This window comes from Lepisosteus platostomus, chromosome 3 (assembly GCF_059453375.1).
Source record: "Lepisosteus platostomus isolate fLepPlt1 chromosome 3, fLepPlt1.hap1, whole genome shotgun sequence".
Taxonomy (NCBI): domain Eukaryota; kingdom Metazoa; phylum Chordata; class Actinopteri; order Semionotiformes; family Lepisosteidae; genus Lepisosteus; species Lepisosteus platostomus.
In genome coordinates, this window is record NC_142613.1 from 9,023,878 (window position 1) to 9,051,015 (window position 27,138).

Below are 27,138 nucleotides of genomic sequence, written 5' to 3' on the forward strand. Positions count from 1 at the left end.
TTTCTAACCAATTCATTCAATTCAGGGTCACCTGAGAGAGAACCGGAGCCTATCATAGCAAGCAACGGGCACAAGGCAGGGTAGACCCTGGACAGGATGCCAGTCCATTGCAGGGCGGACACAGGCATGCACACACTCGCCCCATCGCCGATTTCCCAGGAAACCAATCAAACTATAAGCAAGACAGCAATGCTAACCACTGCACCGGCATGCCGCCCTAGTTACACGTGCAGCAGTTAAATGAAGAATGATACTGCAATGCTACTATGCATCAGTATAAGCTCTTTTTCTTTTAACTGTTAACCTGGGAAAGGTTAAAAGAATGGCCTCCGTAGACATTTCAAATGAACTATACCTCTTCAATCTTGAATATCCAAGACTCTGGGGTAATGAGACAAAGTATTCACAATTTTGCATTAATAAAGGCCACCCAAACCACAACGTCTTCAGGGTAAACAGTTAGACAAGTTGAGATTAACAGGAAGTGCATTTAAGAGAATAGAAGTCTTGTCGGTATACAAAGAGTTGCAGGAGTGTGGAACAGATTATCCAGATGCTTTTGAAATTGAAAATCAGCTACTAGCTAGAAGAGCCAAATAGTCTTTCGACTTCATTTTGGCCTTTCTTATTTCTATATGAATGATATTTATCACTTCATTGAATTCGAACGTTTTAAATTTTCCAAGTGTTAATGTCTGAATTAACTACAAAAATAATGTGGACATTTCACTGTACTGCTGTCGCTCTGAATCAAAGTTGAGGGTAAACCTCAGGGGACACCGGTCACTGCCTTTTATCAAGTCAAGTGCACTGTCTTTACATCAGCCTTTTGCTAAACAAAGAAAGAAACCTGTAATAAAAAAACTATTCTCAAAACCAATAGTGGAAATAAAAAAAAACTACTTAGCAAAAGAAAAGAGAAATTCCTAACATAAAACACATTCAACTTCTGATCTTTCATGTTTTTTTCTTGCTATCAGTAGGGTCCGTTGTGTCTAATGTGCTATGATCAAGCTGTGAGGGTCTGAGTTTCTTGGACCCACTCCAAACACTAACGTGTGACCAACACCGAAGACATTGGTACTACTGCCACCAAGAATTGAACTGTTTATCATGTTCACAGACACGGACTGCAGTACCAGTGTTACACCTTTCCACATCCCCTCATGAAGAGGTCAGCGCTCCACGGACAATAAGGCACAGAACCAACATGCAAGACAGACAGACAAAGGTCTTAAAAATTACAACTAAGCTTTATTTCCCTGGTAACACTATTATATTCTTGTACCTGAAAAACAAGTTATTACTATTACTTTCCTTTTTATACTGTATATATAGATGTGCATATATAATATATAATCTTTACCCCACCCCATACACCACCCACTCTACTGTCCAGTATAATAGCACAGGTAATGATTTCTCTTTTGAAATGTACATACATTCCATTATTACAATATAAATGCACTTACTTACAGCAAACAGTACAATATATTTATAACAGCTGAAAAATATTTACTTGGAATCAATTTCTCTTAGTACACATTGTTCATTGTTATTTGGAAAAAAAAACATCACTTGTGATACCTGAAATCAATCTGGGGGTACTTTCCAGCTGACCACAATACTGGCTAAAGTTACGTGCACAGAGAAGAGGGGGCAACACGACCAGCCGAGCGTCAGTAGACTGTGCACCTTTCCCCACACTCACACACCCCCCTGACCCCCACCTCACCAGGACATGGGGCGCCCCACCTACAGCAAAAACAAAAACGGCAACATCAACAGCAGGAATGCTGGCTGGGAAGTTAAACTTGACCCATAAGGCTTCAAACGAGTAAAAAGTGCAGCCAATGCTTTCTGGAAAGCTTCTCCAGTGAGTTCCCTGTCCTGAGACCCACACACCTGGTTTTCATTCCATTCCGCCTTCATTAGGGAACTGAAGCCTTAATCGATCTAAGAAGTTGCATCGTTGGAATATTTGCATTTTGTTTCTAGGCGCAAGTTTGGGATTTTAGTTCACTTACAAAATACAGTGGTTAAAGCACCAGATTGAAACAAACAGTTCAAATGAACCTTACTATTATAAAGTCAATGAAGGGGTGTAACTGGAACAAAAACCAGCAGGTGTGGGGGGGGTCACCAGGGCCAGGAATGGGAACTACCCAGTGAAACGAGCTCTGGCACGTCTGTGCACGGTGTAAAAGCATGACCGGGGTCTGACACCTCCTCATCCACGCACTAGAAATGAGTTCTGCCCGCGCTGGGTTGAGGCATAGACATGACTTCTCCCCTTGTCCCAGTCGCACCTGTGCACGTCTCTAGAGCGCACGCCTTTCACAATCGTAAAAACGCCAACCGCTTTGCTAAGACACCTGCGTGTGGTGGGATGCATCTTGCCTCTGCTTTGAAGGAGGTAAGGTAGCAAATCAACTGCAATCAAGATCGCGTGTGTGTGCATGAACTAGCAGGGTAAAATAGATTAGCTCCTTGCTGCAGGTTTCTTTGGCTGTTTTGTGCAAAGCGCCGCAGTTTTAAAAAGGAATGGCCAAACCAAGCACCAGGTGACAGAAGGTGAGAGAGGTGACAGGGGCAGACTCTGCAGGGCAAAACCATGGTGAACGGAGAGTCTGGAGCCCTCAGCTCCTGTAGTGTTGCCAGCTTTGCGTGCAGTGCAGTGGGGACGGCCGGAGAGCTCACCACCGCTGCCACCAACACCAATATTAAAAGGAAAAGGAACAAAAACATTTTCAAGATCTAGTGGGGATGATTTAGTGTCACATTACAGACTTATCCATCGCTGCTGCAAATATCTGAAATTTGAAAAGGGGCTGTACAATACTATCAAACAAGACATTTATGCTTGGAAATACGTCATTTAAAAAAAAAGCAATTCCATCTTTGTGCAAATTCCCAAACAACTCAGCTGGACCAAGCCTGCCTGCCTCTCTGAAGGCTCCAGGGACATGAGATTGGGTGATGGAATCAGCCTGGAGATATATGACTTTAATATAAATAAACAAATACATAACTTCTATAAATACAGGTTAAAAAAGCCACTCTGGCCGCACGAGCTCAGAGGTGCTTTGGCACTGCCTTTAGTGGGCACTGGCCCACACAAACCTGGCCACACTAGGCCTGCTGACGACCTGTGGGGGCCCATACCTGACCCCTGGACAGAGCTTTCACAAGCCTCCATCAGAGTGCAGTCCGTTCCTGAACCATGAACCCCCTCTCCGCCAATCACAGCCCCCGACGCTGTGGACTTTCAGAATGGCCTTGTGGCCCCCTATCCCACTAGCCAGACCCACGCATAAACGCAGAGACAGGCTGCACTGGACACAAACCAATCTGAATGCTCTTTCATGTGTGCAGCACCTGAGCCATGGGCATATCTAATACTGCTTCCTAAACCTTCGCCAGCTTACTCCTTCCACACCAGTTCAGTGATTCATTCTCAGTTAAATGGGCTGTTGGACTAGACGACTGCTGGTTCATGGCTGGAAAGGATTTCATTATCCAGGGGACAGACAAATGCACAGTTTAAGTATTTAACCTTGTGCTGTTGTTCACTTCAGATTTGCCATCTCGCTGTGGATGTGGGTCTCACAGACTCCCTCTAGTGGACCAGGAGTGCATCTTCTGCCTGGTGAACGCAGGTTTCTTAGATGACGAGCATGCTGACACCGAAGAATAGGCAATAATCTCAGGCTGTGGAAACAGCCATGGTGGGCAGAGGAGAGACGGATGGTCTTGTAAAACTCATTTTAAAAGAAAAAAAAAAGCACTGTAGGAAGTTTGCCTTTCCTGCTTGCAGCCTGCTACAGCATCTTATTTGTGGCTCAGTTAAAAAATGACAATGTTTTAAACAGAAAATCCAATAGAATTTTAAACATAATTTGAAAGACAAGCTCAGTCCCACAGGGTGTGTTTTTGCTCTATCCATGGTTTTCCTCTTCAGTGATCCATGGTTTTCTCTCTACTTTTGCTTCTGCCTGCAGAGTCCAAATAAGAGGTTAACCTAGTGGGAGCAGGAGGACCTAGAGAGTATCACACGGCTGGCACACTGCCCTGCTGAGCAGCACATACCGGTACCTTCTCAGAGGAGCCAAAATGCTGCTTTACACACACATATGGCTCTAGATGCTGCCTCTGTACAGAAACACTCACAGCTTCCACTAAACATAACACCACACTTTGCTCTCTCACTGCTGTAGCCTTTCAAAGCCAACAGAAGCTCAGCCTCAGGTGACAGCAGGTCCCATCACTGACAAGTGACACTACAAAAAGTGTAGAAAGTTCAGGTTTTGGAGTTATGAAGTCACAAAACCAGTTAAAAAATGTGTAGGGTTTTTTTGGCTGCACAGTATGTAATATCATGAACATCTTTATAAGTTGGATAAAAAGAACAATTAATTTCTCTAAAGAGACTTCATTTGTTTATACATATGACTGAACGGTCTGGTGTATTATGTTTATTATGACTGTGCATTTCTGTTGTCTGCAGCCCTGCCACTGGAGTGTGGCTCTCTCCTGACACTGTCACGGCCTCACACTTCAGGACAAAGTGTTATGAACCCAAAGTACTAATCTGCTGAGGGGAGGTTTTTCCATCAGTGGTAAAAGAACTGACTTGTTATATGCTTGTCAGGAAACTTTAACTGTGGTATTGCACACTGTGACTGTGTACGGATTACATTAACAGCATGGCAGAACTCCAGTTTCTTTCACTGACAGAATCAATTAAATTATGACAGATATTACATTCACTGGTTTCAGCACTAGTAGCATCAATAATAATCCCTGTTCATCTGCTACCACTGGAAGGGAAAATAAATGGAGTAACATAGTACTAGACTCTGCCAGTAAGAGTTTAGAAAGAGCTAAAAAGCTCATTTAAGAGAAGCAATATTGTCCTATGTTGCAATATACAAGTTATAACATGCTAGTGCTGTACTACCTAGCTGCTAGAGAACCAGTGTCTCGTGTATTAAAAGCCCTGTGCAGGACTGGAATGGGACAGGGGTGTATTTACCTCATGCAAGGCACATTAACTGTAGTTCTCAATTGTGTCAAAAAATGAACAGCTGACATGAAACTCTAGAAGGCAGAGAAAGGCAGGAGATAAAGGGAAGCAGAGAAAAAAAGAAGGGAGAGAAGAAAGAGAAAAAAACAGTTTAAGTTAAGCTGCAGAAAGAGGAAAGCAGATAGACAACTTGTAAAGGGCTGCAGCCTAAGAGTTGTACACTGCTCCGCAGCTAGGGGGTTTCAGATTACTATTATAAACAAGCACCCTGCAGTTTCCAGGTCCAAGCTCAACAGCCTCAGAATTCAGATCTTGCCCAGGTAGTATTATCCCCAAAAAGGTCTTCTTTAGTTATGAGCCCAACACCTCTTCCCTCCTCATACCTGGGTTGGTGTTCTTCTCGTTGAGTAGCTTGGTCTGGCTGTTGGGGACAATCTTTATCTCAGGGAGCTCGGGGGGCGGGGCTGCTGTGCTGATCCGGGATGCCATAAGGGCATTGAGATACTGCATCCGGGTCACCTGGGGGAGAGGGTGGGGATGGCAAGACATGTGAACGTGGGCGTGTGCCAAGTATCCGACAGTGTGTTCCTGCACATCTGTGAGTCCGGAACGAAAGGAAGAGGCACATTTTCCAGATGAAGGGAGGAGGTAACCAGATGATATCATCAAGCAAGAGATACATATTCTTTAACAGGAGATGAGACATTACTGATGCACAGGCCTTTGAGTGACAGAAGGAGGATTCCTGCATAGAGGATTCAATCCTTTCTTAGTGCTTATAAAACAGGTTTGCACCAAGACAAGCAGCAAAGCTAGCCATAATGGCCTATTCCTATCCCAGTCCTTCTTATGAGAATGTGCCTGATTGCATGTGGGGAATGGAACTGCGGAAAGCTCTTACCCTGATGAACTGCAGGTCAGTCAGAGCACGCACAGTGTAGTCTGGACAGTAGCTGGATGGACTGGTATCCCCCAGCTCAAAGGGGTCCTTGGGGTTGTGTCGCTGGGTGGAGACTGGGGACTGGTGCACTGAAGACGCCAACACAGGAGAGCAGAAGGACAGAAATTAGGCACAGCGCTTGTAAGAGCGGACAGGGATTTGAATCAGTTTTGTCAGGCCCTGTGCTCCATTTGAAAAGCTGAAACAAGCTGCCAGAAATACAGTTCTCTCAATATGGCAACACCAGGATACGTCTCTCGGCATAACTGAAAATAAGGAACAAGAAAAGAAAAGGAACACATTTCGGCTGTGGAGGGCACCAAGATGACAAATTTTCATTTCAATTTTTGGGACCTGACATTTAGCCTATTCTTTCGGAATTTTCTGCATCAAGAAAGGCACACACAGATCAGCTGCAAATTCTGCGCGCCTCATCCTTTTAATGAATGCCAGGAACACAGACATGCCAGGGTGCACAATGAAAACTTCAGCGATCCCCTGATCACACCATGCCCGAGATTCCAGGTCCTACCTGACGAGGGCGCCGTGAGGGCAGAGACACCGTAGTACGTGAAGGCTCCATTCTCAAACTTCAGTCCCTCCTTCCCGATCTCCACCTCCACGCGGCCCTGCACAGCGACAAACAAACTCTACTCCTTTCTGGACCTCTCTCCCTGCCTGTCCCTCACTCACCGCACTTCCACATTAACTTGGAGAGATATAAGCGTTCTCCTTCTCTCTCCCCCTCCACAGCACACACATCCATCTCTTCCTCTCTCCCTCCAGCTCCCCTGAATGAGAACGTCTGCCTCTCTGCCCCCTCCTCTCCCCCTGACAGAACCTGCGCAAAATGAGCTGAGACCTTGGAACTGTTCAGAGCTTCACCATTCGCTGCACCTCACAATGCTTAAAGTGCGTTTCTCCTCTGAGAAAACAGTAAATGCAGTGCAAACTTTACAAATATAACCTAAAAGCTATAGGAAAATACATTATTTATATGTGTTGTTTGAGGTATTGAGGCAGAACTTTGAAGAGTCTAAATTGATTACCAAGTTAATGGTCTGCTTCAGACAAAAGTCAGTCTATTTTCTGGCAAGACAAGCTATCTGAGTTACATTTAATGCAGGGAGTCCAACTCTGCTGTTGCAGAGCTCCAGTTCAACAGGTTTTATATGTCTAGAAATGTCCAAATTCTAAAAGGAACGATTTAACTAATCAATTAAGCAGGTATTGTGTTCAATTACATCATTTAGAGATTTGAATCAAAAATCATAAAATCCTTTACCCCTCAAAACCAATTATCTTTTTTATTGAATGATAACTTGCATAATTGATCAATTGCTTAAAACATGTTCCAAATCAATTCCTAATATCAAGAGATACAGGGTGACGCAGAAGAATAACTGGACTGGAGCTCTCCAGGACTAGGCTAGGAAAGTGTAAGGGATAAGGAGAATGCAACATGGCCGTCAGTGTTCCCCCTCCTCCACGTGGATGTAAGAACAGCGCCTCGCCCCCCCCGTGCCCGTACCTGCAGCAGCAGGATGAAGTAGTCGACAGGGTGGTTGCGGGTGTACAGGTAGTGGTCAGCGCCGAGCCGGTTGCTGGGGTCGAACTTCACCTCCTGGTTGACGCTGGGGTGTTTGAGCAGGTGCAGCAGGACCTTCTCCGACATCCGCAGGGGACTGAAGTGCTCCACCTCTGTGCCAGGAGACACAGACCCACACACACACACACATAAGATGCTTTACAGACCATTACAGTTACACATACACTGAGGTGGGCACTGGGCACAGAGACTGGCACGTACACAGGCACAGACACAGAACCATAAACAGACTCACTGACATACTGAGATAGGCACAGAGACTGGTGTATACACCAGCCACTGGGCATAGATATATGACCATAAACAGATTCATCCACATACACTGAGATAGGCACTGTGCACAACAACTGGTACATTAACCAGCACAGATATAGTACCATAAACAGGTCCACAATCACTAGCAGGTACTGTGCAAAATTAAAGGCACTCCGGGGACAGACACACGGGGGTACAGTGACAGGGCGGTCTTGCCTCGGGACAGGAAGCGGTGGGTGGCCAGGAGCAGCTGGGGAGAGGTGCGGACCTTCAGGTCTCCCTCGGGGACCTTGAACAGAGAGAAGTCCTCCCGGGGGCCGGCGAGGGGCAGCTCCACGGGCAAGGGGGGGCGTTTCACCTTCATATCCACTGTGTGGAAGAGAAAACAGGGACTCAGTAAGAGGGAGAGAACAACACGGAGGCAGGGTGGGGGGATACATGAAGGTACACCAAGACAGGGAGAGAGAAAAAGACCGCCAATAAAAAGGGAGAAAGCCCAGCTCCCACTGCAGTGCAGTCTGAGCCGCTCCAGGTTTTCAGGAGCTCGAGACAGGGCCCTGGCACCGTGCAGAAGGAAACGGCTGCGTGTGGGGGGTCAGGGAACGGATCAGAGCAGCCGACTGAAGTGAGCTCTGCCCCGGCACTCACCGTATCCATCGGACTCCTCCAGGATCTCGGACTTGATGATCTCCTCAATGACGTCCTCCAGTGTGACCAGCCCCAGCACCTCATAAAAGGGGTCTCCTTCCCCCTCGTTGTTCACCTTCTGGACTATGGCCAGGTGGGATTTACCTGAGAGAGAGAAATCAAGAATAACGTGAACACACACACACACTCCTCAGACACAACCGGCAAATCGCAAGGAACAAGACCGCTGGGGCAAAGGCTCATATAACCTTATCCTAGAAGAATAAAAATAAATGGTCTGGACATTTAAACAGGAAAACCAATCTTAGGACACATATGCAACACCATAAGTCTTCCTTCTCTTGTATATTTGATTAAGCTATATCACCCTGCAACTCACAACTGGCAACCCACTGCAGCTCAGCAGGGTTGAGCCTGGCCAGTACCTGGATGGGAGACCTCCTGGGAAAGGCTAAGGTTGCTGCTGGAAAAGGTGCTAGTGGGGCCAGTAGAGGGCGCTCACCCTGCAGTCTGTGTGGGTCCTAATGCCCCAGTATAGAGACGGGGACACTATACTGTTAAAAAAAGGCCCAGTCCTTTCAATGAGTTGCAAAACCAAGGTCCTGACACTCTGTGGTCATTAAAAATCCCACAGAGCAGGGGTGTTGACACCAGTCTCCTGGTCATATTTCCCCCTGGCCTTTACCAATCATGGCCTCCTAATAATTCTCAACTCTAAAGTGGCTTCATCACTCTGTTCTCCTCCCCACTGTTAGCTGGTGTGTGGGGAGCGTTCTGGCGCACTATGGCTGCCGTTGCATCATCCAGGTGGTGCTGCACATTGGTGGTGGTGGAGGGGAGTCCCCATTACCTGTAAAGTTTGAGTGGGTTCCCAGAAAAACGCTATACAAGTGTAAGGATATCAGTATTATTAGTAGTAGTAGTATTAAGAATAAGAATATGAAGAGGTACACCTATTTGGGTTTAACTCGCCTGACATCTGTAAATGTGTGTTTGAAATTCCCTGATGTACAAAAACTGTACATGTTAAAAAAGAGAAGATTAAGGCCGCATTGCTGTTTCTCTCACAGCCCAGAACGAGGTCAGTCCTCCCGCTGAGGGACCCAGCTCTAATCGCGCTGTACCCAGGTCAACCAGGAGGCTCGGCGCCACCCCGGCAACCGGCTCTGTGCCGGAGACATCCAGCGCGGTCTCTGCTGTGTCGGAGCTGGATTAGCGCACCACTCATTAAAAATGACTTTGCCCCGGGGCTGGAGGGCGAGAAAGGAGATGAGGGGAGGGCAGTGTGTGTGGGGGGCAATCCAGCCCAACAGAAATATTTGGGCTAAGCTGGCAATTAATTCCTCCCCTGTGCCAACTGGGGCTGCTCACCACAGATTGCCAATCCAACCCTGGCTGCCAGTAAGAGCCTAGGCCTGCTAATAATGAGGGTATGTCTCTCTCTTGAACTACCCCAGAAAAACATAGACATACGTGCATTTAAAAACTCCTGCTTTTTTATTTTGTTCTCATGGAATGACGAGCATTTTTGCCCTGCCGGAGATGCAATATTAATATCACTGCCCGTACTAGTAAAACGGTACTTCACTGTTCACAGTTAATCACTGAACTTACACGAGCAGAGACAAAGTGAATGCCTTGCAAGAAACCGCTTCCCAAGAGCATAGTTTTAAAGCTCCAGGATTATCTGAGTGGACTAGAGCCCCTGAACTGTTCTTGAAGTGTTCCTGGTCTTGAACAGAGTCCATCTTAGTTTATAGGTTCCCCTTCAGTAATCACCAAACAGTGAAACTGATCTGTTTAAGAAGATCATTATCTGTGGAGTTAAAAGCTGAGGCAGAATGAAATGCAGAAAAGCTGGTGGGCCTGGAGAATAACAGGGTCTGGGCACTGTTGGAAGACTCACTGCTCTGCAGTTACCAGTTGCAGTAGGGATCCCATTCTGTAGGGGAGAGCCCAGCCTTTCCTGCGGCTCGGGGTACTCTACAAACGCCAGCCTCTTGTGCACTCCGACAGTCTGCATTTCTTTTCTCAGCTCAGTCTGCACCACAGCCCGCTGCTCCTAAAGCACTGAAGTGAACCGCACTGCTCCAAGACCATCGTGTTCTTGCCCTCTCTCCTGCTGCAGAGAGTGTTTGAACTGCACCTGCACCTCAGATCCAAAACCCTCTAGCTCTCAGACCCACTGCTCTGGCATCCTACAGCACAGGCACTGCTGGCACTCTGAGAGGAGCTTCAGCAGCTCTGTAAGGGGCAGCGATCGACACCTGTCGTTGAAACTCTAGACCAGCAGCGCCTGCAAGGTATGAATCGATTGCACAGTGCCAGCTCATTAAGAACAGATTTTGACATTGATATTTTTCAAACAAATTACTGAAAAGCACAACATGGTGAATACTAGTAAAACCACAGACTGAGCATCCGTTCTCATCAACAGCAAAAACTGCCCGTGAGGGGACAAACGGATCTTAATGTTGGCCTTCATAGATCAACATACTGTATAGTAAAAACACAGACTTCAGCAAAGGTAAAACCATACAGCAATGACCTAAACTCTGCACAACAATCCACACATTTTCTAACCACTTTATCCTATACAGGGTCAAGGGGGAGCCAAAGTCTATCCCAGCAAGCAATGGGCACAAGGCAGGATACTCCCTGGACAGGACACCAGTCCATCACAGGGCACACACACTCACACCAGGGTCAATCTTCCCAGAAGCCAATGAATCTACCAGTATGTCTTTGGACTGCGAGAGGAAACCAGAGCACCTGGAGAAAACCCCCAAGACCAGTTTGAGGGGGACATACAAACTCCACGCAGACAGCAACCCAGAAGTGGAACCCAGGGCCCCAGCGCTGTGCACCGTGCCACCCCCTAAGGCAGGAGTCCCACGATTACTTGACAGACATCCTCCAAGGAAGGTCTAGCATGGTTACAAGAGCAAGCAATCGCTATCCTGGCCCAATCAGTAGACTAGGCAGAGTGGGAGTTAGTGCCTGTGGCGTGCGATCGTAACATTCTACGAGGTTCCGCTCCCGAGTCGGGCCTGAACCCCATTCATTCTCCATCACGATCTCAAAGGGGGGAGGAGTGACCCACAGGGATCAGACCTGAATCAGACAGGCTGCACCTGTGACCCCCCCTCAGCTGGCAGCCAGATAGTTCTGCAACTCTCACCACTGTGCTGCACGAGTGAAGCCTGGTGATGCAACCTGCTCACTGCGCTTACTGGACACAAGGCGGACAGGCCTTCTGAGTGCCTACGCTACTGCCCGGGGTCCACGCTAGAGAGTTTCAATCCCCGCCACTCTGTCCTCGAGGCCTTGGCGTTGGCTGGCTGGCCCGGATTCTACCTTGCTGCTGCCCTCCCAGACTGCAGGGGGCGCCGGGCGGGCGGACCCAGAGGGTGCACAGCGGCAACCCTACCTTTCTTGAACTCCTCCAGCATGGCGTCCAGCTTGGTGTCGTTGAAGACGAAGTGCAGCGGGTGGTTGTAGAACTTGGTGATGGTGCTCATGGGCGTGCGGTCCTCCGGGTCCACCAGGGCCAGGTCCTTGAGGTACAGGATGTCCACGATGTTGGAGCGCTCGTCCTCGTAGATGGGCACCCGGGTGTAGCCGCTCTGCATGATCTCGGACATGGTGTTGAAGTCCAGCACAGCGCCGGAGGACAGCATGAAGCAGTCCTTCAGGGGCGTCAGGATGTCCTCCACCGTCTTGGTCCGCAGCGCCCCCCGGCTGAACTCCTCCTTCACGAACTCGTTGTAGGGGTCGCTGGTCCTCATCATCTCCATGACCTTCTCCCGCACGTGGCACGAGCTGACGTCCCTGCCCAGTGCCAGGTCCAGCAGGAGCCCCAGGGGGCAGGACAGCGGGCAGGTCAGGACCATGCACGCCTGCCCCAGCCACGCCACCCCCGGGGCCAGCTGGAACCCGCAGCCGGAGCACAGAACGTGAGGCAGCAGCCCGCTGATGACGAACACCAGGAGCCCGCACAGGAAGACGGCGGGGAGCAGGGCGCCCAGGGCTCGGTAGAAGAGCACGCCGAGAGCGGAGTAGCCCAGGGCGCACAGAAAGAGCAGCGAGCACAGGAGAAAGTTACCCCGCCGGCGCAGGGGCTCCAGCCGCTTCGCCGTTTTCTTCTCCCGCTCGGACCCGCAGGTGTGCAGCACGTACAGTTCCAGCGGGTCCAGCCCCAGCAGGCTCAGCTTCAGAATCTGGAACAGGGCGCAGGCGAAGAGCAGGAGGACGATGGCCAAAGCCAAACCCCAGACCGGGATGAAATCGGGCTGCGGGTCGTCTGCTAGAACCAGCCTATCCTGGCCAGCCATAACCCATCTGACGCCGTCCCGGGCGCACAAGCGATGATAAGAACTCCTGGCGTGCTCACCGGAGATGCTGCTGCTTTCTGCAGCCTGCACGGTTATTAGGGCGCTGTGCTCCTCGGCCTCTAGAAATGGCCCCCGGAGTTGAAAGAGAGCCGAGCTCCGTCCGCTCTCGTCTTTGCACGGGTCGGTGGCACCGCCATCCTCCCCTTCTGCTTCCTCCGCGAACGCAACCCACGGCCAGGTCTCATTAAGCAGGTAAGACCCGAAGAGCCTCAGCTGGAAAGTAGCTCCGTAATGTGCTGTTATGACCCGGTGCCGCATGAACACCAGCGCCCCCGGGTCCTCCAGCCTCAGCCCCAACACCCGCGGAGCTTGTTGGCTGCAGGCGCCGAACCCCAACCCGCAGAGGAACAAATTAATCAACGAGAAACTTAAGCCTGCCAAGCTGGCCACCATATTGGAATTGGGCAGCTGGGCTCTGTGCGAGTCATGTGACACCATCTCGGCGTTACACCGTATCAGTCCAGAGGAAGATTCGTCAAGAAGCACATCTTATTTTGTGGAACTCTTTCATTTTTATCACCATTTTGGATCCGAAATCTCCGACAGCGGACAAACGACTCACTCCTTCACTGTTTGAGCCACAATGGCACCCGGACTTCAATTCCTTTGACACGCTTGCTAACAACAGCCAATGAGAGGAAGATGGAAAACTGAAAACCAATAGAAAGACAGAAGGAATTTTGACGACCAATAGAAACAGGGAAAGGGCATTCTGCACCCTCCTCCCTTTGTCAAGTTCGGTGTCGCTGTGTTGTAAACAAGTCGTGTTGCTGCAATCTCGGGGTCAAGCTTGGATCCTGCATTTAAAGGCGCGGCGTGTGTTTTTCTTGTGTGCTTTTTTTAAAAAAAAAAACATCTTCATCTGTTTTCCATAATGATTTCCAGAAATAAAAACGCAACTTTCATGAACATTTAAACACAAGTTAGGACACATACTACAACAGGCCAGGAACGAGCTCTCGCCTCGTTTAGCGATCTTGATTTCTACGTTTCTACGTTTGCGTCGCAGACGCCCTTCTGAGCTGTTTTGCCCGTTCATCTGCGAGGTCCTGGTCCACGGTTTGGCAAAGAGATCTCAGAGTTTTAATCCTCCCCATCTGACTTCTTTTTGCAAATGCAATCTGTAAGGAAGTCAGTTTTCATTTTCATGCATGACCGTGCAGAACGCAGCCCTTCTGATGCTGTATCATGTACTGAATATTACATGGGTGGATGCTGCACATTGGTGGTGGTGGAGGGGAGTCCCCATTACCTGTAAAGCGCTTTGAGGAGTGTCCAGAAAAGCGCTATATAAGTGTAAGCAATTATTAATATTATTGTAACGCAACGGGGGCTTATTATTGTCAGGCGGGCGCCCTTGCCGCATCTGTTCGGCCCCTGCACCGTCCGGGGCTCGAACCCGGGACTCCTGCGTCTCTCTGCAGCGACCTAGCCCCGTGAGCTAAAGAGAGATCTCTCCACAGCCCAGTAGCTGTGGTCCTGCTATCACAGGGAAGGGCGGTGACATCACCTGCTCTGGTACGCCGGCTCTTACACAGTGCCTGTCGGCCGTAAGCGTTACATTATTATTATTAAAAGATTTAGGAAAGGGGTGTTTGGAAGTTTTAGTAGAGATATTTGACGAGTTGGGAGAACCAGTTTTGTAGTACTGGAGCTGCCGACTCCCAACGGAGATCGTACAAAGTATCTCAAAGTCACTTGATGTTTTTATAATGGAAACATTTTTAGTGGAGTGTTCATGAACTACATCTCTGTTTTATAAAGGTACGATCATCACCATTATTGATTAGGCTAATTTCATTGAGGGGTAAAAAAAAAACATTTTAAAATATTTTGCAACTCTTTGTCTTTGATACGCTGCACCGTTACTACGGATACTGGAAATGATTCCCATTTTCAATTTCTTGCGACATTTAGTTGCGGTTCCCTTCCCCAAACGCCGTTATTTCTGACCACATTGTTCTTGTTATTGAAGCCGGATAATGTGATGTACTCTATATTATGCTTGCAAATTAAATTTAAATCCCGTGGTAAATGGAAATGTTCCGTAAACTGCAAGGCAGACGGTGACGTTTACAACTTTCGCGTACATAACTCCCTACTCAGTCTTCCGAAAACTACCATTACGGCTTAAAACACTAACCCATGTTACCGCCTTGAGGCGCTGCGATGTTCGCTGGGTTAATAGTTTCAAGGCCTGTGGCGCACAATTCTTAACTCAGAGAGGGCACTCAGACATTACCAGAGCCGAGTAGCTCCAGGCTGTAACAGGGAGAAAAAGTCCTAAAACCCTGATTATATAGGCTGGAAGACAAAATAAAATAATAAGATAATGTTACATCTTCACAGAGGCAACATATAATGCCTCTCACGGCGCTTTATAACATTTTTGTTTCCATAAGACAAGTCCGGTCAAGAAGTATTTCCAATGACATCTCAAGTCAAAACCCGACTCTATCCCTAAAACATACTACGAACACTTCTATGATAAACATTCTGTATTACTGCGCATATATTTACTTTTTTACGTCTGTGTATTGAACAGTCATAAACTAATATGAATCTTTCATAGCGTCGTGTAGCCTCTTTGAAGCCGTGACACAGATGTCGTATCCAATTCGGCAACCCGTGGATACACCAATCTTGTGTATTCCCTTCCGAAATGCGCTCCGCATAACTTTCTAAAAACTAATGATATCGACGGGGACGTTTTTGGTCGTGATTTGAGTAATGTAAAAAATGACCGGAATGAAGGTTTACTTCATCTCTACACAAGACAGGTGAGCCCCAAAGAAGGCACGCAAGGGCATGTTTTGTCCTTATCTGTTACATATGCGTCATATATACTGTATGTGGATGATGAAAAAAATCACGCGGATGGTGGAAAGACTTTCATGGGTATCGGGGGGGATACTGAATTGATACGGCGCTTGTTCGGCAACAGAAGTAAGAAAATACTACAGCGCTGCACGAAGGGTCCGCAGAAGCAGCCGGAGTCAGTCATGGCCACAGGAGAAAATAACTCTGGCAGCGCTGATGGCTCTGCCTAACGCTGGGACAATGACAACATTTACTTCACACAGCAGCAACAACAGACGTCGCCGAGGAAGGATGCCGTTTGACACCGCAACCCACGCGTGAATCGCTCACCGTTTGTATCCCGTGGCGTGGATTGTCTTCAGCGCGTTGCCTGGCTACTTCTCAGGCCAGACCGGGTTTTGTTTTTACACAAACACCCGCAACCAAAACATCACGTATTGTGACTGGGTCCTCATCAGTTCCGAGAAAACCTGGATTTATTGTGCCGTTTCCCTGCTTGTACAAATCATGCGACACCTTTAATACCACAGAGTTTTTTCTTTGATACTGCGGTTGCCGCGGGGTGACAAAAGTTGTTGTAGGAGAGCGGTTTGGGGGGGTTGTTTACTTAAGTTACACATATGTGTTTTGTCAGGGTTTGACCCTAGCGCAAACTGGACAGCAGACGACAATCTGCACAGATTAAGTGATGCAGTTCGCCTGGACACCCGTTGGTTACCACACGATCAGAGCCGACGCGTGAGACAGTGTGCGGGTGCTGACCAGGTTGGGACTGGACCTCTGGGCCAGCGAGGACAGATGAAGGACACAGGAAGGAGGGACAGAGGACTGTGACACCTGGTCATCTGCATGCAGTTGGATACACCAACCCCACTTACCCATCGCCTCATGATCACTGGCCAGAAAGAGGCCATATGAGTGACCACAATCTGGCCATAGTAACTGGGCAACAAAGACAGACCTGGCTGCCCAGAAAGAACAGGCTGTGCTCCCACTGCCAGCTGGGAGAAATAGAGACAGAGATGTACTTTCAACTGCGCTGTGAGAAACACTCAGGGATCAGACAAACGTTCTTCCCCCAAATAAATCTAATCCCAGAATTCCTGCACCTCAACTCAACAGAGCTGGCTGAGGAACAGAGGGTGAGCCTGTCTCCCAGTCATGCTCTATGTGCTGCTTGTTGTACGTACATGTCCTACAATGTGTTTGTATTGTAAATGTCTCTAGATGTCGTGTCGGTCGTACTTGCTTTGGCAACACTGTAACTCATCGGTCATGCTAATAAAGCTGTTTGAATTTGAAACTGAACATATGAGCCTCAGCCAGTGCAGGCTGGGCCGCTTGCTGTACGCTCCCACCACCCTTTGGGTAAAGTAGTCCCTCCTGTTCTCAGTTTTAAATACAGATAAATGTATCTGGTTGCTCTTCTCTGGACAGATTCAGTGCAGCAACAACCTCTTTATAACATGGCAACTAAAATTTGACATCAGTTTAATATTAGCATAATATTCTAAATGACGTCTGATTTTATGTTATACAATTTTAGCATAACATCCCTTGATTTCAATTCTCTGTTTTTGCTAAAAATACGAACTTTATCTCGCCTTTTTAATTGCTTCCCCACATTGTCTAGAGACTAGAAGATGTGGATGATGTGTCAACATGAACATCTATGCCTGTTTCATAGCCTTTTCTATTGTAGCTCTGTAGAGTTTTACTATCTGCTTGCAAAACCCCCCCACTTGTCTACATTCAGCATCATCGGGCAGGTGTTGGCCCAGGGGTGAATTTTATCTGAGGCTTTTTGAATTTCATTTTCTGCTTCTGCAGTGAAACAGACAGGGCACTGAGGTCTGCACAGTGAGTGAACTGGAGTTTTCCATGTAACCGGAGCCCTCCTATTCATACTGTACCACCCTGTTATCTGGGTGCTCTTTCCTGATAGCCAAGGGTGCAAGATAGCAGCAGAGACAGACGTAAGAAACACAATCGAATATTAATAGAGAAATATATCACGTTTATTAATAAACTTTTCTTCTTCAAAATGTGTTAAGACAGCAATTATAAAACAATATGTACACATTATTTAAAGCATGCCAAAGTAACAGAGGGGAGAAAATGTCAACTTCAAATACCTCTCCTCACCCCCCCCCACCCACATAAAAATAAAAAACAGCATTTGTAATCACAAAATACGATTGTTCGTCACAGTTATTGACACGGTGTTCTGAAATACAAAGGTAACAGTACTGAGAATTGTCATCACTCATAAACTGTGTGCCACAAACACTTTAATCTGGATAAAACATTACCATCATTCATGTTTAACAAAACAGGAGGAATGTTAATCATTCATGTTGTTTCCTGAAGGGGAAATACTGTACCTATACATAGCTAATTTGGTTTTGCAAAACTAGGCCAGATTCTTTGGCAGAGAGAACGGGTGGGCAACAGGTCAGGGCTGAGACAGCTGTTCCACTGGCTTCTCTTCCCCTCCAGCCCAGAGCAGTTTACACAACAGGAGGACAGGCAAGAAAAGCCGATGTCCTAGCACTGGCATACTGACACTGTTCGCACAGGGCCTACTGGTTTTCAGTGCTCGTTTAAGCACTTTAATGAATGCACATCGTTATTCAAAGTCTTTGACTGGAGCACTCCTTTCCTATTTTGTTCAAAAACGTTTTGAATCCTGGCGAGGAGGAGATCGTTTGGAGATTCGTTTATTATGACCCAGAGATGGCCTTCTACTCAACCGCACCAACACAAGCGTGGGATAATGTTAAAACAGCTTGTTTCAGAACTAGATTAGACTGGATGTTTTAAGTAAGCGATTCATTAAATAGCTACACTGCAGTGGGAACGATAGACGTACTGTGCTTTGCTTCCAATGTTGTACAGCAAAACAAACGATTTCTATTAAAATGTTCAATTCAACACTCACGGCTCCAGATAACCATCAGGCAATGTGACTGAGCACACACAACAATCGCAGTGCGCTCTGACCCTGCGGGACCCTGGACTCTGCCTCAGCCTGTCCAGACCAGGCTGTCCCCTGTCTGGCAGAGAGAAACAGAGGCCCAGATGCTCCTGGGCTCATACTACTGCTTTAGAAGACAACTCCCCTGCAGACAACACCCCCAGCCGAGAGAAAACTGCCAATCTACTAGGAAGACAACACCATTTTGCAATGATGGCGCTGTGCAGCTGCAGGCTAGTTGTTGCCACTTGCTGTGTCAATATAAAATAATGTCAGCCACAGCCTGCAAGCTTTATACAAAGCATGGCAGGTGGAGCAAATTCAAAGGTCAGGAGCTAGCACAGCACTGTTTTCACAGCGAACAAGCCACATTCCTTTCTAATTAAAAATAAGAGGACTGCCTAACACCTCGACTCCCTACACATGGCAGACTGCCTACTGAAATGCAATAATAAGCATACATTTTCACAAAACTCCAGACCTGTCCAGGCAACTCCAAAGCCTGGGGGCATATTAGGAAGATGTCCACAAACACTGCTGATCTGCTCACAGTCACCTACCCACCTGAACTCCACCCACAGCCCGTGGGATAACTCATATTAACCAGACTAAGAGACACCCTTAGAGGACTGCTGGGCTCCAGTCGTTGTGAAACAGATCAGGCCAAGAGGCTGGGCAGTCAGTGCTCAGTGGTTGAAGGCCTGGGGTACTGATTTGTCTCTGTAGTGTCACTCCAGGATGCAGTGTGAATACGACGCGTGCTAGCCTCCCCTCAATGCAGAGCTGCCTGCATTACGCCAGCATGTTCAAATGCTTCTCTTTTCCGTGAGGGAAAATTTCTATGCTCCTGGAAAATCAGAATAATGCTTGTAAATGCAGCTTCAAATCTAAACTCGCCTACTGTATGTCAAGTACAGATCAACAGGTATTTTTATAGCTGCAGGGCACAGCGAAGCTCCTGGGTACCTAACCCACCCTCCCATGGCCTCACCGTGCAAAGTTAAATGAAGGCCAATAGGATCACATCTAAAAGAAATGGAATAATATAAAGGAACTCGGAAGCAAAACTCCTTGAGTTCCCAAAATCTGATCAGCTGCTGATTGCTACAGACCTGTGTTTTATAATATAAGAAAAACACTGCTGTATATGTTTGCAGTGTATTACCACAACTGGATTTTAGATTAAACGGGCTACAGAAACTAAGTCATTTAACCTTCATTGGAAAGTCTGCTCACAGTGGAAAACAATGATTTTATAAATAATGTACCCAGCACTGACAAGCACAGGTAAACAGTACGTGTCTAATTATTAACACTGAAATGAAAGCAACAAACCAGTTATTGGTGCTTTTATTCACAGCACAGTTCCCCCAGTTTCTGAAGAACTTCCATTTAAAAAACTAGAGGAGCCATTGTAAAGCCAGGTCAGGAGACACACTTGCAAAGCTGCAGGAAAACACCAAGCAAAACTTTTTTAAATATTTTAGACAAAAGTCAGTAGAAGCAGGTGATGTAAACGTGCAACAATGGTTCTTTTTGTGGTAACAATGGAATCTTCCACGAATGGCGCAGGAAAAGGCTGTGTGTATAATTCGAATGTCTAAGTGTTTCTATACGCAACAAGAGCGTCATCTGGTGGACGCAATTGTTACTACAAACGTTTACTAGAGACTAAAGCTCCAGTACTTGACAAAAACAGACTCTCCTGGTTTGCTGCCACCTGAGCGAGCTTTGAGCCACTTACCAGGCATGATGATTTACTAGAATATTCACTGGATCTTTTACTAGACCATTTTAGACTAGGTGTAGATAATTTTATACCTAGGACTAAAAAACTCACACTGAACACGGCTCACTGTGTAATGTACAGGTGTATGAAGGAACAAGTAATAGGTTTATTCCATGCTGAAAAGAGAGAAAACATAACGTTTTGGCTGTGGAGCCTTCTTCCTAACGCTACCAGCCTGAACCATATACAGATGTATTGTGTGTAGAATGAATAGCATCTATAAATCATTTGCATTACTCTTTTAAAGAAGTTTACAATGTGTGCAGTTTAGTAAATCATTACTGTGCTGTTTATGTCCATTGAAAAATCTGAATAATCAGTCCACTGCTGCACAGACAGCATTGCAACATTCTCTCAGCTCAGGCCTGACAATCATTTTTCACAAACCACTGTGTACAGATTCAAAAGTGTTTTTAATCCCCCTTCAGGAATCCAACCAGAGTGTAAGGGGCAAACCAAGGGCCCTGACGCAAAGACACATTTGCTTTCTTTGGGGGGGAAGACGAGAACAAAACTAACCCACCATTCCCTCTTTAGTTTCACAGTGATGTACAAAAACACCAGGCTTAAAAAAACACATCCAATTCATATACACTGAATACATCGATTGAGAATTTGAAATACACGTATACGGTACCTTCCTACACAACAACCTTCCCCCGTTGATATTATACATTTCAGAGAACGCGTGTTGTGCCAGGTTAGTTCCACCAGGCACCAGTGTCCACTTACATCGTCATCTCTGGATCTGATGATCTGATGTAGCCACAGTTCTGACTTCAGGGGTCACAGAATGGGAATCGTCCCGGGTCTTTGGTACAGTCTCTTAATGAGCTCATTGAAAATACCATTAATTAAAGTGATCGGCGTTCCAAAATCCGACCTGAGAACTGCTGGCAGATGCTGGAATACTTGTTTTTTTTCTCTGTTCTTGCCATTGGCTTTCTCTCTCCTAATACGAACACTGCAAAGCCAGGGTTCGAGGATGCCTTAAACCGGTAATATAAATGTGAAGAGTCTTTTCATCGCAGGCGTCTCTAAAAGAAATGTGTCCAAAGAGATGAAGTCCCCACTCAGGGGGCAAGGAAGGGGGGAATGTGATGAAGATTGAGACTCACGGTCTCGAGTGAAAAACTAACAGGTTAAAAAAAGGAGGATCTTTGCGCCAGACAGAGACTGGGATGATTTGTGTCTTTACAGGGCACAGCCTGTTTTCTTTTATTAAATGGACATGTTTTTTTTTTAAAAAAAAAACACTGATAAAACAATAAGATTATAAAACACTGACAATTTACAACAATACACAAAAAAATCACAAAAATATACAAATTAAATCTTATGCAAAATAAATATTGTAAATCTTCTGTATATATACTGTATTTATATATAATCTATTATTTTACAGTCCTGTGGAATTCATGTCAATACACTCTATACACTCCCCTGCTCACAAACTCCCCACAGTGACTGTACTGCCTTCTCCCAAAGAGAACTCCAGAGAGCAGTCTATCACTCTCCAATCTCCTGAATCTTGACAACCCATTGTCATCATACACTACCTATTATTATTACCAAGAATATTATTAATATTGTTAGTGCAGGAGTTATTCTCCTTCAAAGAAGCATTGCAAACACACACACACCCTGACTCACTTCCACAGTACTTTTCTTTTCCTTCAGAATACTTGAGAAAAGCTCCAACAGCCTATCTGTAGAAAAAAAGATTCCCGGTGTAACTGTTTTCACTGTGCCCCCCTTGTGGCATTTGGAAAGCAAGGAGTTCAAAGCTCTGATTGCGCAGGACTTCACAATATCCAGATGTCACCCGTCTTGGGAACTCCAGTCAAATGTCAGTGCTCACGACACCAATCTGCCTCAATTCAACCCTGACCTGCTCTGTCAGCGACTGAGCACCCCTTCCTGACCAGAACTGCTCTCACTCAGACAACACAGGCCAGACCGAAGCCATGCCAGGTGTCCGAGGAGCAACGCACAGGCTGACTGCGCATCTCGACCCGCATACGTCTTGAGATTTGTCCATCCTTCACGGCAGCAACATAAAACAATATTCTGAACACATCACATGGGTTATAAAAGCACATGTGGATACGGACAAAGAAGTATTTGGAAAAAAAAACCTGGCCCCAGTATTGAAGCCATGGGACTGTCAGTCACAGTAGCTCCAGTAGGTTGTGAAGATTAAAATGGACGAATGCGTCCCACAAATACATACAGTACATACAAATACAAGGTGCAAACGGGAACTGTTAATTTGTGACCTCTCACTTCATTGTGCAGTGTGCACCCAGCAGTCCCAGATATCTGCCCTGTGATGTACACATTGTGATTGGAACCACTGCGAGCACATACAGTATACGTACCAACACCCGAGTACACACGGTGTGTAGCCTCTCCCTCCCAAACCAGGTTCCTTCAGATTAATCCTCCACGTAAATGGAGTGGCTGTGAGTCTGTAAAGGTTTAAGGAAGGCCTGGCCATCATTTCAATCTTTATTTTTGTCGATATGCCCTTGGAATGTTAGGATCCTGTGTTTGCTGGAGAAATGTTGAGAACTAACCTTTGAAGAGCCAGCTTTTGGGAGAACAGAGTCACAGGTAATTGATTTGGTTTTTGAACACATTTTGATTTAGGGGGTATTTACGCGCTGCGGTTTGGAAGGATGGCAGGTGTGCTTTCCCATCACCCCCCCCACCGAATTCCAGAGCGCACGCGCGCTCTCCGGCTCACTCCCACAGCTGTCCAGCAGACTCCTGCCCACCCGCGTGCAGACCCATGGAGTGGGACATCCGCAGGAAACCAAGAGAGGAGCAGGATCGCCAACGCTGGGGTTTGGACTGGGGTTCGGACACTGAGCTCGGCCGAGGCAGGTGCAGACCTACAGTAACGGCCACCAGGACTCGGCGGAGTACAGAGACATGATTACAAAACAACCACGGGAGCAACAGAACTCCCGCGTCCAGAAAAGATCTTAAAAACATTCTTTCAGAAAGAAGCATTTGAAACGGCCCGTGCAGCTTTTCCCTGCATTTCCCACTGCACTGCCCTTTGAAGTGATATTCTGAGATATCTGCCTTTTGCCTGTTAATGAGAAGAAGTGATTGAGTACAAAACATTAAAATTCTAGTCTTTAAAACCTGAGGGCTTCCTTTAACCCCCCTTTCCTCCTCAAAGGGAAACATTTCCACCAGGCCAGCCCCCCCTGGCCACATCACTGAAAGTCACCGGCTGACGCCTGACCTCTGACCCCCAGCCATGTTCCGCTCTTGAGAACATGAGAAGGGCCGATGATGAGAACAGGACACTGAGCCCACTGTTCGCTGTTCCCCGTTTTCTTTTGGTCCTTTAGTCGTTATTGATAGGTGCCATAAAGTCATTTTGAGAATCACACACTCACTGTCATTGACACAGCTTGTAAGGACTTGCAGATGGACCAGTCTCCATTAATAACAGTATGGTGGTAGACTGTGCCCACCCTAACAGGACAAAACCCAAGCGCCAGCACCCTCTAGGATGACACTGAAGGAGCCACTGATAGATACACGCACTCAGAACGAAACAGACGTCCTGATACCTACAGTGGAGATCAAGAATATCTTTGCTGCACCATGTGGATGCTGAGGCTGTCGTATTTCCCATGTATATTTACATACTGTAACACATCATAGTTCCATAAAAGAGAACTGGTTTTCACCTTTCCTTGCTGTGCTCAATGGTGGAGACTTTTCAGCAACACTTTAGAATAGCCGGCAGCCTGCCAGTTAGCACTGCTGCCTCACACCTCTTGGGTCCTGGGTCCGATTCTGTCCTGGGGGGCCTTCTGTGTCGACTTGGCATCTTCTACCCATATCCACGTGGGTTTTTCCCAAGTGTTCCCGTTTGCTGCCACCTGCCAAAGGCTGGTATCCCGCAACAGACTGGCATCCCATCCTATTCAAACAGGCTGCACTCACAGGTCCCAGCAATAAATGCCTTGTCTGTTCGGACTTGTAACTAATTTTTTTATTTTACAGAATTTGTTATAAAGTTAAAAACGTTACAAAATAAAACTCTTGGCATGTAGTGCTTTTGGAATGTTCCACGACACCAATATTCTCAAATATTCTCACTGATAACCAGCCTGTAAAGTGTATTCCTCTTTAAGAAAGGTACATCAGCCATGCACGCGTCTTGCCTGTCTCTGGCTGTGAGACAGTACAGTATGCTGGTAGGTACAACAGGGTGGGCTGTGCATTTCTACACACCCTTCTAATTCATCTTCCATTGTTTGTCGCCTTTATGGGGGCATCAGGCTGAGCTCCACTTTTAGCGAAGAGCTCCTTCTTCTGTTTAGAGTCAATTGAACATTTTCTCTGGGAGAAAAGCCCAGTGGATCAACTAACCACATCAGGTAAAGCAACAGACTGCACCACTGTGTACAAGGCTTTAGACTTTACAGCTTGTATCGATCTCCCCTTTCCTTACACGACTGTGCCCGTTAGTGTTTTATGGTTCCGGGTGTTCAACCAGATGAGGACCAGAGAAGCAGTGCTGTGGTTGCCGAGTGTGGCCAGAGGCAGACACGCAGCAGAGACATCGCACCCCTTCCTACGACAGCATTCCTGTCTCCTCGAGTTCAGCTACACCTGGGTGTCCAGATGAAAGAGTTTCCTTTTCCAGACTCTCCTTAGGCCCTAAAGACATGGAGACGAGGTGGGGGACGGATGGGTGATCAGATGTTTGGGAGGCTGAGTTACTGATACACCTGTTGTCTCCTGGCGTTTTTTTTGAGGATGGGAACAGTTCCTCTTCAATTTCCCACCACATGACGCATCACAAACACCCCAATCCGTTCAGTGTCTGAAACACTGAGGAGAGAGCTGATGGGCCACGCAGACTAATTACAGTTGTCTGTAGGGACAGAGCGCAGTACTGACTGGCTGAGGGGGTTTGTTATAAACCAAACATCAATGACTTCCACTGGGCATGTGAACCAATCCCGAATACATGAGCCGAAGGGGTCTTCACTGTCCAGGGTGGGTCAGGCAGGGGAGTCATATAATTCCCACAACATGTGTGGTCCAGGGCTATGGCCTGAGGCAGACTTCAGTAGTCTCATGGGTGTAGAGAGGAGGAAGGAGTGTGATTCGATACTCACAGTGATTGTGTTACGAGACCTCGGGGAGTTCACAGCCACGTGTTGGAAAGGAGGTTTGCGCACTGTACCCACACACGCCTGTCTGTCAGCATGCCCAGGAGGAGTGCAGCATGTGCTCGGGCATGTGTGTGTTTGTCAGGGAGCAGCGGCATCCCCGGAAGTCCGGGGGTCCCCCTAATCAGGGGGGTGGCGGGGGTCATATGGTGCTCTCGGAGTGGCTGCTGTGGTTGGACCGGCGAGGGACGCAGTTCTGCTCGTTCAGGAGGCTAGTGGTCTCATCGGGGCCATTCTCAATGGGCTCGGGGACAGCGGATTCGGGGGGCTCCAAACGGGTGTGACCACTCTCCGGGGACTGCGGCGTGCTGTCCAGACGAGACGCCATCAGGCCATTCTGATACTGAGAGCGAGTGATCTGGGAGAGCAGCAGACAGGCAGACAGCAATAGGTGAGCTATGACACAGATCATTGTCTGGCTGTACAAATACTAAAAAGAGAACAAAACCCTGAAGATGTTAAAAATAAACAGAGTTTAACGACAGGAAATTGATTCCAGTTGTCAGATCACGTATACGCATACCTTAGCTTTGTGCAACAACCTGAAACTTTCAGGTACCATAAATAATATTATTGCTAAACATATGCCATTCTAATCTGCAAGCGACCAGAATATAGAATACGAATTTTTGTATAAAAATGCATTAAGTCCTGTTCTACACCTGCATGCTTTGGAAGCACTGGCCTACCTGTATACAAAATATACAAAATGCTTTTAAATCTAGCATTACCACACACATTATATATATATAAATAGTATTGATCTAGGACACTTAAAAGATTGCCTTTTCATATTTTAAGCATCTTAAAAAATGAAAAAGCACCCCAAAAATCCAACTGTCTACGTGCAAATCAGGACAATTTCAGAGTGGCTGTAAGTGAGATTACACTGGTTCCTGTTTTTACCTTGACAAACTGCAGGTCGCTCAGAGCGCGCACGTAGAAGTCGGGGATGTACTGGGGAGAGGGGGCGCTGTTGAGCTGGTTGTTGCTGCCGCTGACGGAGAGAGACTCGGAACGCTCCGTGCAGCTGAGAGACACAGAGCGATTCAGGCCGCTGAGGTGAGAGGGAGAGCGGAACTCTGAAACAGACAGGAGGACCGTCAGACTGAAAAAGGGAAAGCAGAGGACGAGAGAGAGAGGAAAGGCCATTCAGGTCAGAGGGTGCAGAACTGCAGCATCCAGACTCGCACCATAAGCCTGAAAGCAGAAAGGAGTGGAGAGAGAGGGAGAGAAGGAGGGAGGAAATATCTGACACTCAATCAGAATGACTGAAGGGAGAAACGTACAGAGAGGAAGAGGGGAAAGATGAAGAAATTCAAACACAAGGCAGACGGTGAGGGTGAGAGGAGTGACGTCCTACTTTGCCAGCTCGGAAAGTCACAGTGGGATGAAGGAATAGGAAGAAGGGAACGGAGAACGATGATTCATGGAGTCCTGCAATGCATACGGACACACTAACAAGGCTGC

At 47.1% G+C, this 27,138-nt stretch overlaps 2 protein-coding genes across 4 annotated transcripts in view; both read right to left on the minus strand.

Annotated features, from left to right (window-relative positions):
* Positions 1–1,234: 1,234 nt before the first annotated feature.
* cnnm3 (cyclin and CBS domain divalent metal cation transport mediator 3) lies at positions 1,235–13,838 on the minus strand. Of its 2 annotated transcripts, XM_088624290.1 has the most exons (9): positions 11,909–13,838; positions 8,479–8,622; positions 8,047–8,199; positions 7,498–7,667; positions 6,499–6,595; positions 5,928–6,055; positions 5,410–5,545; positions 5,036–5,100; positions 1,235–3,995 (listed from the first exon to the last, which is right to left on the minus strand). In XM_088624290.1, exons 1-8 carry the CDS (start codon positions 13,308–13,310, stop codon positions 5,051–5,053), a joined length of 2,280 nt encoding a protein of 759 aa, XP_088480416.1. In that variant the 5' UTR covers positions 13,311–13,838; the 3' UTR covers positions 1,235–3,995; positions 5,036–5,050. The 2 variants fall into 2 exon arrangements, with proteins under 2 accessions (XP_088480416.1, XP_088480417.1); XM_088624291.1 differs by lacking the exon at positions 5,036–5,100 and having other exon boundaries at positions 11,909–13,835.
* A 3,850-nt stretch (positions 13,839–17,688) lies between these two features.
* LOC148674279 (metal transporter CNNM4-like) overlaps positions 17,689–27,138 on the minus strand; it is a 38,212-nt gene continuing 28,762 nt past the window's right edge. For both annotated transcript variants that reach the window (XM_088624287.1, XM_088624289.1), the window contains 2 exons: positions 26,575–26,750; positions 17,689–26,026 (listed from right to left, as the gene is read on the minus strand). In XM_088624287.1, the coding sequence (XP_088480413.1) occupies positions 25,811–26,026; positions 26,575–26,750 (392 nt within the window). In that variant the 3' untranslated portion in view covers positions 17,689–25,810. The remainder of the gene's footprint in view (positions 26,027–26,574; positions 26,751–27,138) is intronic.

What these genes read in the sequence shown, in the direction of transcription:
- cnnm3 (XM_088624290.1), bottom strand. Translation starts at nt 13,310, where the DNA reads ATGGTGTCACATGACTCGCACAGAGCCCAGCTGCCCAATTCCAATATG. An exon ending in CCTCACGGCGCCCTCGTCAG is followed by an intron (nt 6,056 to 6,498) that starts GTAGGACCTGGA and finishes TGGCGTCTTCAG; the next exon opens with TGCACCAGTCCCCAGTCTCC. An exon ending in CGAGAAGAACACCAACCCAG is followed by an intron (nt 5,101 to 5,409) that starts GTATGAGGAGGG and finishes TCTGCCTTCTAG; the next exon opens with AGTTTCATGTCAGCTGTTCA.